Source organism: Hylobates moloch, unplaced genomic scaffold (assembly GCF_009828535.3).
Source record: "Hylobates moloch isolate HMO894 unplaced genomic scaffold, HMol_V3 SCAFFOLD_10, whole genome shotgun sequence".
NCBI classification, from domain to species: domain Eukaryota; kingdom Metazoa; phylum Chordata; class Mammalia; order Primates; family Hylobatidae; genus Hylobates; species Hylobates moloch.
In genome coordinates this window covers 105,126,512-105,140,398 of record NW_026652285.1, presented here as the reverse complement: position 1 = coordinate 105,140,398, position 13,887 = coordinate 105,126,512, and the positions used below count along the sequence as shown (strand labels likewise).

Sequence of the window (13,887 nt, the reverse complement as noted above, 5' to 3'; positions counted from 1 at the left end):
GAAACAGATCTCCCCTTGGCTACTGCTCTGGCCAGACTATCTGCTTGGCTAAAGGATCTCAAGTGTTGCCAAGTCAGCATTTCTTATTTTTGAAAAGTGGCAAGTACTATGCACTTGAGAGTATAAGTGCAAAATACAGACTTCCTGCCAGGCTTCCCTAGAGAAGACCAGAGTGAAGTGCCTTCCTGGGGGAGAACACACAGTGAAGGAAGGGTCTTGAGAAACAGGGCGTCTGAAATGTGTGATCTAGATTTGTGGGGAAAGGAAAGCAGGCTCTCAAAGAGTCATCCCACGTGATAGGACCCTTTGCATTCCTTCACGAGGGAGACACATAGTCCATACTTTCCCCCCTGCTGTTGCTGGGAGCCAAGTGGTCATTTGCAAAGAGAGTGGTGATTTGTTTTTTAAAGAATTGTGTTTGTTAAGCTAACAACACATGGGAAGGGGGCTTGATTGAACGATCTGTAAAAGGCATTTCTGCCACCCTCCCTCTGCTTTAAAATCAGGCTCTCCTCCTTCAGATGAGATCCGCACCCTCCGAGACCAGTTGCTTTTACTGCACAACCAGTTACTCTATGAGCGTTTTAAGAGGCAGCAGCATGCTCTCCGGAACAGGCGGCTCCTCCGCAAGGTGATCAAAGCAGCAGCTCTGGAGGAACATAATGCTGCCATGGTGAGGACGGCGAGGGGACAGGTGGCGCTTGCTTTTTGTTTTGTTTTGGGTCAGCATGATAGCTCATAAAGCACAGCAGCCGAGGAGGTCAGAGTTCCTAGTCCTTCCCACTCCTTGGGGCAGGTTGCTTGAGATTAAGACATGAATGGTGACACCTCGGAATTCCCTCATAATTCTCAGAAACTGTGGGGACAAGTGATTTTGTGTATGTTTGCATGTAATTGGCCATGATGATGAAGGGTCAGAAGACGATTTTATTTTTCCAAATGTAAAACCAACTCTTGTAAAGCTATTTCATGGCACAAAACTGAAGCGTGTATTGTACAGTGTGTGTGAAGCCAGTCAGACCTGGAGTTTGAATCTTGGCTCTACCAGTGTTACCTTAGAAAAGTAACTTGGCCTCTTGAAGCCTCTGTTAGCCATGCTATAAAATGGAAATAACAATAGCAGCACCTGCTCTTTAAGTTGTGATGGTTACAAGAAATTATGTCGGTAAGCCCTTGCTGAGCGCCCAGCACACTGCAAGCATTCAGTAAATGCTCATCGTTTTAGTGAACTTAGTACCATGTTTGAGAGATTTTATTCCAGTGTTGGTAGTCAGACTTTTGAAAGTATTGGAAGCAAACTGATCCCTGAGAAGATTTGTTTAAGCAACTTAAGATCCATTTGCTTAATGTAAAATTTGGAAAACCTTGACCTAAGGCCAAGTAAGACAGTAGTGAGCTCTAAGAGTTTTGGTCTGTAGTTACATTGTCAGGGTAGCTTATGACTATTCAGATGAAATGTTTGCAGTGTGTGTTAAATTGCCTGTGTTGGAAGACAGCTAAAATGATGACATTTCTGGTCTCTGCTAGAAAGATCAGTTGAAGTTACAAGAGAAGGACATCCAGATGTGGAAGGTTAGTCTGCAGAAAGAACAAGCTAGATACAGTCAGCTTCAGGAGCAGCGTGACACTATGGTAACCAAGCTCCACAGCCAGATCAGACAGCTGCAGCATGACCGAGAGGAATTCTACAACCAGAGCCAGGAATTACAGGTATAAACTGCAGCACCAGGCAAAGCCAAGTGCGAGAATGCCGGAGAGCAGTGGGGAGGGAGGCAGTCGGTTTCCTTGGGTGTCCTCGACTTGTTCAGCTTCACTAAGCTGAATGCTTTTCTCTCTGAAGTCATGGCAGAAATTCCTCATGGCAGGTGAATCTTACTTAGGGCAGAGGTTCCCCAACTTTGTTGGTTCATATAGTAGCTCCCTTAGTGTCTCAGTCATTTTTTTTCTGCAGCCAAAAAGAAACACTTAACAGTTCTGCTCATTAAGTAGATCTGAATAACTTAGTGAGTATGAATGTCCTAAGAACTTAGTAGCTGTTCAGAGATAATATATATAAATTAATTTTTTAAAAAAATAATTGCAATTACTAATGCCTCGTGTGCACCACCTATTGGGCACTGCATGGTATCTCAGACCTTGAAATCAGAGTGGACAGTGACACCCTCATTTCCTGTTTCACACTGGTTTTCCTTGTGGTGCTTTGTATCACTGCACCCAAAAAAGCCCGGCTTCACAAAGACGTCATCCACAGACGCAGCATCATTTCCAGCCAGTTAGTAATTCACAGGCTGTCCAACAGATGGCGCTGCGTCTCCCTCAAAAATTTAAAATCTTTCTGCAACATCCCTGTGAGTTTGCTATGTAGCCTCAGGGCTCTTTGGTGCACAGTTTGGGAACTGAGGATCTAAGGTCTCTTTTTTCTTTTGTTAAACAGTAAGGAACTCAGAAATCAACCATAACTTACTTTTTAAAACTAAGACATCAAATTCTGAGGGCCCAAGAAAGTAGAGCCGTTGAGCTAAGGCATTCCCAGGCCTCTGTGGGCTGGTGGCTAGGTAGGCTTGTGATCTGGCCTGTCGGTGCTCCTCAAACTTCATGTCCACGTCTCTTTGGGCAGACGAAGCTGGAGGACTGCAGGAACATGATTGCAGAGCTGCGGATAGAATTGAAGAAGGCCAACAACAAGGTGTGTCACACTGAGCTGCTGCTCAGTCAGGTTTCCCAAAAGGTAAGAAATGAGGCAGACTTGAATCTGTTGAAACACTATTTGCTAACATTCTTCCTTCAGACAGGTTAAAGAAATAGATTACTTGAGTGTCTGTGTCATGGGTTCCCAACAGGAAGTGGTTCTGCTGCCCCCACAGTCCCTGACATTTGGCAATGTCTGGAGACATTTTAGGTTCATGTTTTGGGTGCTGCTGGCATCCAGTGGGTAGGAGCCAGGGTGCTACCAAATATCCTACAATGCACAGGCAGCCCCCTGCAACAAAGAAGTATCCATCCTAAACCCTGCTCTATGTGTATCCCATGGATCTCTTTCTTCATACCTTGTTTACATAAATGTCAAAAATTTGTTCAGGTTTTTGAGTGTGATTCCTCCTTCTTTGGGAATCACTGCACTTCATACATCATTTTGTCAAGAATGGTGAGTTTTCCCTAGGGCTTTATGCCACTGGGCCTTGGTGGTATACCTGTCCACCTTCTCCAGGTGTTCTGTGGGTGGTCAGTTTGATGGACTGCATTCATGCTGTCCCCTTTGCAAAGCACAGTTCTGAAGTGCGTTTCTGCCTATTTTTGTTGTCCTTGGGTGCCATCCTCCCCACCTGCCATTATGTCAGGGACTGTGAACCCATGGGACTTGTTTATTTTGCCTTAACATTGAAATAGTGTGCTGCTAGCTGATTCCCTGTTTAATGATGTCTATGTGCTAGTTTTATTCGTCGGATTTTTCACTTTGCTTATGTTTTTTCGTTAGCTCTCAAACAGTGAGTCGGTCCAGCAGCAGATGGAGTTCTTGAACAGGCAGCTGTTGGTTCTTGGGGAGGTCAACGAGCTATATTTGGAACAACTGCAGAACAAGCACTCAGATACCACAAAGGTATGCCAGGGCTCAGGGAGCCAGACCTTAGTGGGGAAAGCGTTTCAGACCCAGACAGTATGTCTCCCACATGTCACAGAGAATGGCTTGATGACTTGTTTCCTAAAAGACAGAGCGGCAGTCCCACTACTCCCTGGTCCAGCTGTACAAGCACTTTCCAGCCACCATGTGAGCTTGTTTCTCCTATTGGGTTGCTTTGAAGTTAACTCACACTGAAAGCACCTAATGGTAGTTGGTAGAGAGTAGGTGTAAAGTGTTTCCTTTCTCTTCCCTAGGCCCCCTTTCAAAGAGGGAGAGAGAAAAAGAAGGATGGGGGACCAATTCTGTTTAACGTACCTCTCAGGACCATGGATATAGAGTGCTGTACATACCTTTTTTTTTTTTTTTTTTTTTGCCTTCTAATGTTGGATTTCTGCAGATGGTAGTTCAGTCCTGGCAACAAGGCCAGCATTGGGATGATCTTACCTTAATTAGTGCCTCACCAGTGGTGTCGAGGCAGAAGTTTTAAGTCACTTTATAAATAGCCTCAGGTAATGTTAGTGAATGAGGTGGGAATTGAATTTTAATAGTAGCTGTTCAGATGCTTCCTGTCACTAACTTCTCCATCACACATGGGCCTTCTTTTTAGGTTTCTTGGGCATGTGCTTTGTAAAGAGTCTTTTTCGGCCGGATGTAGAGAGGAGTCTTAGAACTGGAGACAGTAATTTTCCTAATAGAGTTACTCTTTATTTCTTGGCTCCCCTCAGCTCTCAGATTCAGACTCTCTTTTTTAGAAGGATGTTAGATGTGGGACTTTCTCTAGAAAGCAGCTATCACTTATTTTGGAGGTGTAATGACTGGGAACAGAAAGGGGGAGAAACAGATCCGAGGCACAAGAGAGCTCCTGAAAAAGCTGCTGAAACGCGCCTGTGCCATCTCCTGAGAGAAGCCTAGATGGGCGGCCTCCAAGGAGCCCTTGTGCTGTTTGGGACCTTGAGTAGCCACCTCTCCGTGGGGCCCTGTTTCCCAGTTCATAAAACAGGGGTGATGCAGCTGAGTTGTGATAGTCAGGATGCCTTCAATCCTGAAGTTTTGTTTGGTAGACAACAAAAACCAAACTAGGGCTGGGCATGGTGACACATGCCTACAGTGCCAGCTATTTGGGAGGCTGAAATAGGAGGATTGCTTGAGCTCAGAAGTTCTAGACCAAGCCTAACAGTCTCCAAAAAAACAACAAAAACAAAAACACTCAACTGGCCTAACAGTGAAGAACTGTATTGTTTCACTTGACAAGAGGTCGTGAGGCAGGTGAGTTCCAGGTTGGTCAAGTTGGCCATTCAGGGACAGCATCGAGGAGCTAGGCTCTTTCCACTCTTCTGCACTGCCTTGCTTATCCTGCAGGCCTTGTCTTCCAGCTAGCTGCACTCATAGTTGCTAGGTGTGTGCCACAGGCACAGATATGACAGGCAGACACAATGATGTCCCACAGAAGAGGAGAGCATCTCTTCCTATTCCTCAGCAAGAAAATCTTTTCCAGGCTGGACGTGGTGGCTCATGCTTGTAATCCCAGCACTTTGGGAGGCCGAGGCGGGTGGATCACGAGGTTAGGAGATCGAGACCATCCTGGCGAACATGGTGAAACCCCGTCTCTACTAAAAATACAAAAAATTAGCCAGGTGTGGTGGCGCACACTTGTAGTCCCAACTACTTGGGATGCTGAAGCAGGGGAATCACTTGAACCCTGGAGGCGGAGGTTTCAGTGGGCCGAGATCACGCCACTGCACTCCAGCCTGGTCAACAGAGCAAGACTCTGTCTCCAAAAAAAAGAAAAGGAAAAAAAACCTTTCCCAGATGATCCCACCATACTTCTCATCTCCCCTGTTGGCCAGGCCTGTCCTGTGCCCATCCCTAGCCTAGTCATTGCCTCAACCCAGTCAGGATTTGCTCCTGAACCTGGAGCTAGTGTTGCTCTTGTTCCATCCAGAGGAGGAGGAAGAGTGAGTGGTGGGGAATCAGGTGGGAACAGTTGGTAGGGGTAGCTGTAAGGATTAGTGAGAGTGCACGGATGTTCCTGGCGGATGTTCCTGGTTCAATGCTTTGCATGATTATCCATGAATAAGTCCTATTGTTTATGACAAAGGCCAGATAGATGTGTTCATTTACCCTGTGTTGAAGTCTGGAGCCATTTAGCACAGCTGGAACAGCCACATTATCTGAGAGCCAGTTCTGAGTTTAAACCAGTTGCATTCTATAACAAGGAAGCACTGGGCTTACCAGACAGCATCAAGGCAGGGGCGCCTCCGTGAAAACTCATCTCCTTGCTGTTTATGGTTTATTATCTTTTTTAAAAAACAAATTTATGGCAAATTTTGTGTTTTGTACATTTTACCACAGTAAACATACACACACAAATGTAACACAGGCTTAAAAAACATCCTTTCCGCCTTCTTTCTGAGCATTAGTGTGTACTTGCTCTGGGTTTCAAGCTGTTCCAATCTGTCGGCAGCAGGCCATCTGCCTTAGCACGATCAACAAACCTTGTCGGGGCACCCAGTCTGCAAAGGCTGCTTTGCTTGAGCAGACCTGCTCCATTGGCGTTCCATTCTGTAGCCTCACCTGCGCTATTGTCAGGAGGGGGAGAAAGGGAGAAAAGAAAGCAAGTGACCTGCGGTACCACTGGACTGAAATGATAACTGGATAGTGGCGTATTTTCACTTGGTGTTTTGTATGTGTATATGTTTGCACAGTTGATTGTACTATTCACACAGTCTTGTAGTCTGCTTTTTAATCTTTTTACTGACACCATATCATTTTTAAAAAAGACTTAGAAATATAGGATGTATTTTAATTTACTTAACTGTTCCCCAACATTAGACTTAAACGATGTTTCCAGGTTTTTGCTCTTATAAATATGCTGTGATGATTATTTTTGTGCAAAATCTCTATTTATGTTTCACATGATTTCCTTGGGGATAGATTTCAAGGAAGGGTTACTAGGATAATACTACCAGCTTACTTTCCAGAAAGTTGTACTAGTTTATATTTCTACTATCAGTATACTAAAGTGCCTTCTCAGTCCTTCTTACATTGTCTTTTCAAAATGGATACAGCATGTTTATTTTTTATGAGTACTAATTCCAGTCTTTTTTTTTTTTTTAGGAAGTAGAAATGATGAAAGCTGCCTATCGGAAGGAGCTAGATAAAAACAGAAGCCACGTTCTCCAGCAGACTCAGAGGCTTGACACCTCCCAAAAACGGATTTTGGAACTGGAATCTCACCTGGCCAAGAAAGACCACCTTCTTTTGGAACAGAAGAAATATCTAGAGGATGTCAAACTCCAGGCAAGGTAACTTTCATCAGGAAAGGCTTTTGTGTTTTTATTAAGTGGAACTTCCTATATTCTGGCTGGTCTGTATCTTTCAGAGGACAGCTGCAGGCCGCAGAGAGCAGGTATGAGGCTCAGAAAAGGATAACCCAGGTGTTTGAATTGGAGATCTTAGATTTATATGGCAGGTTGGAGAAAGATGGCCTCCTGAAAAAACTTGAAGAAGAAAAAGCAGAAGCAGCTGAAGCAGCAGAAGAAAGGTAGGAACAAAGAACTGATTCATGACCTTGGGATTAAGCTGCCAATTCCAGCATAAGGACTGTGTCACATGGTGTGGGAAGCAGTTATAGCTGATTAGACAGGGCTGCAACGCTCAGCTCACTCCATTTCAGAGACCCACTCTGACATTCCTTTCCTCAAAATGCCCAGTGATCTCTTCGTGTTCGTTTTCCTGGCCTTGAGTCCCTCCATATGGCCACAGGAAGTGTTCACATGTAAGATTGCCAACTAGTATCCCTAGTTGTGACTTAGGTTTCTCTTGATGAGATCTCTTGCTTGAGTCCAGTATTATAAAACAGAGAGTGGGCTAGCGGAGTTCAGTGTCAGTGTGAGTGAGTGTCAGTGTAATTCCACATCTTCCGAATGTGGACGCTGCAATCACCAGCTCCTTTTTTCCTCCCCGGCTTTCTTATAGGCTTGACTGTTGTAATGACGGGTGCTCAGATTCCATGGTAGGGCACAATGAAGAGGCATCTGGCCACAATGGTGAGACCAAGACCCCCAGGCCCAGCAGCACCCGGGGCAGTAGTGGAAGCAGAGGAGGTGGAGGCAGCAGCAGCAGCAGCAGCAGCGAGCTTTCTACCCCGGAGAAACCCCCACACCAGAGGGCAGGCCCATTCAGCAGTCGGTGGGAGACGACTATGGGAGAAGCGTCTGCCAGCATCCCCACCACTGTGGGCTCACTTCCCAGTTCAAAAAGCTTCCTGGGTATGAAGGCTCGAGAGTTATTTCGTAATAAGAGTGAGAGCCAGTGTGATGAGGACGGCATGACCAGTAGCCTTTCTGAGAGCCTAAAGACAGAACTGGGTAAAGACTTGGGTGTGGAAGCCAAGATTCCCCTGAACCTAGATGGCCCGCACCCATCTCCCCCGAACCCGGACAGTGTTGGACAGCTACATATCATGGACTACAATGAGACTCATCATGAACACAGCTAAGGATGATGGTCAATCAGTGTTAACTTGCATATCGTTGGCACAGAACAGGAGGTGTGAATGCACGTTTCAAAGCTTTCCTGTTTCCAGGGTCTGAGTGCAAGTTCATGTGTGGAAATGGGACGGAGGTCCTTTGGACAGCTGACTGAATGCAGAACGGTTTTTCGATCTGGCATTGAAATGCCTCTTGACCTTCCCCTCCACCCGCCCTAACCCCCTCTCATTTACCTCGCAGTGTGTTCTAATCCAAGGGCCAGTTGGTGTTCCTCAGTAGCTTTACTTTCTTCCTTTCCCCCCAAAATGGTCGCGTCCTTTGAACCTGTGCAATATGAGGCCAAATTTAATCTTTGAGTCCTAACACACCACTTTCTGCTTTCCTGAAGTTCAGATAACTGGGTTGGTTCTCAATTAGACCAGGTAGTTTGTTGCATTGCAGGCAAGTCTGGTTTTGTCCCTTCCAGGAGGACACAGCCTGCAAAGCTGGTTGTCTTCACATGAAAGCTTGTACTTGAGACTTTTCCACTGCTTTTTTGATTCTGAAGTTCAGCATCTAAAGCAGCAGGTCTAGGAAAACAATGGTTTATTCACACTTACATTCTTTTGGCAGTTCTGATAAGCTTCCTAGAAAGTTCTGTGTAAACAGAAGCCTGTTTCAGAAATCTAGAGCTGGCACTGTGGAGACCATACACCCTTTGGGAAAGCTCTTTTCTCTTCTTCCCCCACTACCTCTTATTTATTTGGTGTTTGCTTGAATGCTGGTACTATTGTGACCACAGGCTGGTGTGTAGGTGGTAAAACCTGTTCTCCATAGGAGGCAAGGAGCAGTTACTGGGAGAGGTTACCCGAGAAGCACTTGAGCATGAGGAACTGCACCTTTAGGCCATCTCAGCTTGCTGGGCCTTTTGTTAAACCCTTCTGTCTGCAGGCCTCCCTTTGTGTGCACACGCCTCTTGTTCATGTCAGCTTATTTGTGACACTGCAGCAGAAAGGCTCTGAAGGTCCAAAGAGTTTCTGCAAAGTGTATGTGACCATCATTTCCCAGGCTGTTAGGGTTGCCTCACTGTAGCAGGTTCTAGGCCACCAGAAGGGGGGCAGCTTTTTCATACCAATTCCAACTTTCAGGGGCCGACTCTCCAGGGAGCTGATGTCATCACACTCTCCATGTTAGTAATGGCAGAGCAGTCTAAACAGAGTCCGGGAGAATGTTGGCAAAGGCTGGCTGTGTATACCCACTAGGCTGCCCCACATGCTCACGAGAGATGACGCTAGTCAGAAAAGTGGCAGTGGCAGAGAATCCAAACTCAACAAGTGCTCCTGAAAGAAATGCTAGAAGCCTAAGAATTGTGGTCTGGTGTTCCAGCTGAGGCAGGGGAGAGTTGGTAGGAAGGAGCCAGTGAACTTGGCTTTCCTGTTTCTCTTCTTTCATTAAAAAGAATAGAAGGATTCAGTCAAAGAGGTAAAAAAACTGTCATGGTACGAAATCTTAGTGCACACGGAGGCTTCGAGCACGAAAGAATAAAAGTCTTTTTTTTTTTTTTTTTTTTTTTAGCATGGCAATAAATATTCTAGCATCCCTAACTAAAGGGGACTAGACAGTTAGAGACTCTATGTCACCCTAGCTATACCAGCAGAAAACCTGTTCAGGCAGACTTTCTGGGTGTGACTGATTCCTAGCCTGTGGCAGGGCGTGGTCCCAACTACTCAGCCTAGCACAGGCTGGCAGTTGGTACTGAGTTGTCAGATGTGGAGTATCAGTGACACCACACATTTAATTCAGCTTTGTCCAAAGGAAAGCTTAAAATCCAATACAGTCTAGTTTCCTGGTTCAGTTTTAGAAAAGGAAAACGTGAACAAATTTAGAAAGGGAAGGAAATCCCATCAGTGAATCCTGACACTGGTTTTAAGTGCTTTCCTTCTCCTCATGCCCAAGAGATCTGTGCCACAGAACAAGATACCAGGCACTTAAAGCCTTTTCCTTAATTGGCAAAGGAAAAGAGGCCCAAGTGCAAAAGAAAAAACAATTTAGAAACAGACAGGTTGTAAAAATAAAGGGAAGAAAGGAGGCAGCATGGACAGAGGCCTAGGCTGGAAGCTTCATGGACGTGTCTGCACAGGGCCCTCAGCTCGTCCATCCGGCCTAGGTGTCCCTTTACTCAGCTTTATAACAAACGTGGCTCCAAGCTCAGGTGCCTTTGAGTTCTAGGAGGCTGTGGGTTTTATTCAGCTACGGTTGGGAGAATGAGACCTGGAGTCATGTTGAAGGTGCCCAACCTAAAAATGTAGGCTTTCATGTTGCAAAGAACTCCAGAGTCAGTAGTTAGGTTTGGTTTGGTTTTGGATGTGATAAACCTGCCAAGAGTCAACAGGTCACTTGACCATGCTGCAGTGAGTAGTTTTAAGGATGGAAAGGTGATAGTAGGACTCTGGAGAGGCAATTCAGTCCTGGGCAAAGGTATTAGTACAATAAGCGTTAAGGGCAGAGTCTACCTTGAAACCAATTAGGCAGCTTGGTATTCATAAATATTGGGATTGGATGGCCTCCATCCAGAAATCACTGTGGGTGAGCGTACCTGTCTCAGCTGTTTGGCCAATGTGCATAACCTACTCGGATCCCCACCTGACACTAACCAGAGTCAGCACAGGCCCCGATGAGCCCGAAGTCTGCTGCTGTGCAGCATGGAATTCCTTTAAAAAGGTGCACTACAGTTTTAGCGGGGAGGGGGGTAGGAAGACGCAGAGCAGATGAGCTCCCGAGTCCCTGCAGGTGAATAAACGCACAGATCTGCATCTGATAGAACTTTTATGGATTTTCAAAAAGCCGTTGACAAGGCTTTGCTATAAAGTCTATAGAAATTGTTATTATGGGATTGGAAGAAACACGTGGTCATGAATATAAAAAAAAAAAAACCCAAAGGTAGGAAGGTCAAGGTCATTTCTTAGATGGAGAAGTTGTGAAAGATGTCCTTGGAGATGAGTTTTAGGACCAGCATTACTAAGGCAGGTGGGCAGACAGTGACCTCTCTCGGTGTGTCCACAGAGTTTCTCAGGAGAGAAAACTGCCTGACCTTTGGGACTAAGCTGCGGAATCTTCTTACTAAGCTTGATGAGTGGAGAGGCGAGAGGTGAGGTACTTTGTGAGCCAAAGCTTATGTGACATGGTCGGGGAAACAGTCCAAACTGTTCTGAGAAGGTGAACTGTTACAACCCAGGACAATTAGAAAAATTCACCCACCACGTCGCACATTACTGGGTAAAAGCAGGGCAGCAGGGAACAAAACTCCAGACTCATGGGCCGTCCCCATTTGCAACAGCACACGTAGTTTCTGGTGTATTTGTTGAGAAAGATAAAACTCTAGCAGTTGTTCAGGGGAGGATGTATAAAATGGTCATGGGGATGAAAGGATCTCTGAGACCACAGAGGCTCAGACTCGCTGTTAAGAATAGAAAACTGGGTACGTGTTTCATGTAGCCAGCAGAACCGAAGTGTGCTGTGACAAGCCAATGTGAATTTCTACCAAATAGTAGAGCATACCACTTGAAGAAAGAATGAACTGAAGAGCACACAAAAGTTCTGCATAACGAGACTCAACCTTTTCTCACTGAAAGCACTAAGAGGTGGGAGGAGGCCTGTACAGGCTGGAGGAGGGTTTGGGCAGAGCGAAGGCCCAGCCAGGACCTTGGTGAGATGGAGTGCCGCCCGCCTCCTGTGGATACTCTTGGAGAGTGGTTCCCCCAGGTGGCCCTGCCCCACCTGGAGAAGGAAGCTGCCTTGCGTGGAGTGACTCAAATCAGTATACCTATCTGCTGCACCTTCACTCTCCAGGGTACATGCTTTAAAACTGACCTGCAACAAGTATTGGAAAAACGTATCCAGTCTGAAGATGTTTGTGTATCTGTTTACATCCAGAGTTCTGTGACACATGCCCCCCAGATTGCTGCAAAGATCCCAAGGCATTGATGGCACTTGATTAAGCTTTTGTCTGTAGGTGAAAGAACAAGTTTAGGTCGAGGACTGGCCCCTAGGCTGCTGCTGTGACCTTTGTCCCGTGTGGCTTGTTTGCCTGTCCGGGACTCTTCGATGTGCCCAGGGGAGTGTGTTCCTGTCTCTTCCATGCTGTCCTGCAGTCCGTATCTGCTCGCCTGAGGGAAGAGTAGCTGTAGCTACAAGGGAAGCCTGCCTGGAAGAGCCAAGCACCTGTGCACACGGCTTCTGGTCATGAAATGAGTTAATGAAGGCTTCCCAGCTTCCTCCCCGCTTCCCAGCGCCACATTATCCATCCTCTGAGATAAGTATGCTTGTTTAACCATTGGAATGGACCTTTCAGTGGAGACCCTGAGAGTCTGAGAACCCCCAGACCAACCCTTCCCTCCCTTTCCCCACCTCTTACAGTGTTTGGACAGGAGGGTATGGTGCTGCTCTGTGTAGCAAGTACTTTGGCTTATGAAAGAGGCAGCCATGCATTTTGCACTAGGAAGAATCAGTAATCACTTTTCAGAAGACTTCTATGGACCACAAATATATTATGGAGGAACAGATTTTGCTAAGACATAATCTAGTTTTATAACTCAATCATGGATGAACCATGTGTGGCAAACTTGCAGTTTAAAGGGGTCCCATCAGTGAAAAGAAACTGATTTTTTTTAACGGACTGCTTTTAGTTAAATTGAAGAAAGTCAGCTCTTGTCAAAAGGTCTAAACTTTCCCGCCTCAATCCTAAAAGCATGTCAACAATCCACATCAGATGCCATAAATATGAACTGCAAGATAAAATGGTACAATCTTAGTGAATGGGAATTGGAATCAAAAGGGTTTGCTGTCCTTAGAATGTTCTAAAATGTCAAGGCAGTTGCTTGTGTTTAACTGTGAACAAATAAAAATTTATTGTTTTGCACTACTCTGCTGTGTAGACATGGAGTGGCTTACACTGGCCTTGGCAGCCTTCTAGGTCAAGCAGGGGACTGGTCCAAAGACACAAAGCCTTCGGGTCTGGTCTGGCTACCTTAGGTGACTGGAAGAGGAGCCTGACAAATAATAGATTTGGGCTTTTGTCTCTAAGAAGACCCATTTTATTCTGGCAAATTATCTGGTGCACAGCCACAAATCCTACCTGTATCTGCCTCAAATTCATGCTCTTCCTCAAAGAGTGGCCAAGTGGCATAGTGTGGGAGGGGGTGACTTGAATCCTTCTACAGAAAAACTCCCAGAGCCAGGCTGTCTGCAGGGGTGTGTTGCTCCTCCGTGCTGGCATGTTGGGTGTCTCATGTTTTGGTGGCACCACACTGACACTTGAGTGCTCCAGAGCTTGCCCTCTTGAGCCTTGCTGGTTGTGTTAATGTGAGTGTGCCAAGGAGACAGTGCAGCTCCCAACACTTCCTTCTCCGTGCCTTTCACGGGCTTTAGAAGAAGGCCAGAAACTGCCTTTACACAATTTTGACATCTACCCTGGCTTATGATCTCTTGGCCTGGGACTTCCATATAAGGACCAGGGATGAGTTTCATTTGCGATGTGGCTTTCAATTGCTTGCCTCTGCCTGGCTGTGTCTGGAAATCAGCATTGCTCTGCCCATTTTATTTTTATTTGTTTTATTTATTTGAGACAGAGTCTCACTCTGTCACCCAGGCTGGAGTGCAGTGGCCTGGTCTCGACCCACTGCAACCTCCGCCTCCCAGGTTCAAGTGATTCTCCTGTCTCAGCCTCCCAAGTAGCTGGAATTACAGGCGCCTGCCACCATATCCGGCTAGTTTTTTTGTATTTTTAGTAGAGATGGG

At 46.0% G+C, this 13,887-nt stretch overlaps 1 protein-coding gene and 1 long non-coding RNA gene across 9 annotated transcripts in view; one reads left to right on the top strand and one right to left on the bottom strand.

Moving 5' to 3' along the window:
* Nucleotides 1–13,012, top strand: part of TSC1 (TSC complex subunit 1) — a 53,245-nt gene extending 40,233 nt beyond the window's left edge. For all 8 annotated transcript variants that reach the window (XM_058445595.1, XM_058445596.1, XM_032165503.2 and 5 more), the window contains 7 exons: nt 507–673; nt 1,528–1,710; nt 2,618–2,728; nt 3,476–3,598; nt 6,737–6,924; nt 7,002–7,163; nt 7,598–13,012. In XM_058445595.1, coding sequence (XP_058301578.1) covers nt 507–673; nt 1,528–1,710; nt 2,618–2,728; nt 3,476–3,598; nt 6,737–6,924; nt 7,002–7,163; nt 7,598–8,120 — 1,457 coding nt within the window. In that variant the 3' untranslated portion in view covers nt 8,121–13,012. The remainder of the gene's footprint in view (nt 1–506; nt 674–1,527; nt 1,711–2,617; nt 2,729–3,475; nt 3,599–6,736; nt 6,925–7,001; nt 7,164–7,597) is intronic.
* Nucleotides 2,461–12,103, bottom strand: LOC131384441 (uncharacterized). Its single transcript, XR_009215286.1, has 3 exons — nt 11,962–12,103; nt 8,346–8,436; nt 2,461–2,653 (listed from the first exon to the last, which is right to left on the bottom strand). It is a non-coding gene; the product is annotated as an uncharacterized LOC131384441 (long non-coding RNA).
* Nucleotides 13,013–13,887: the final 875 nt, after the last annotated feature.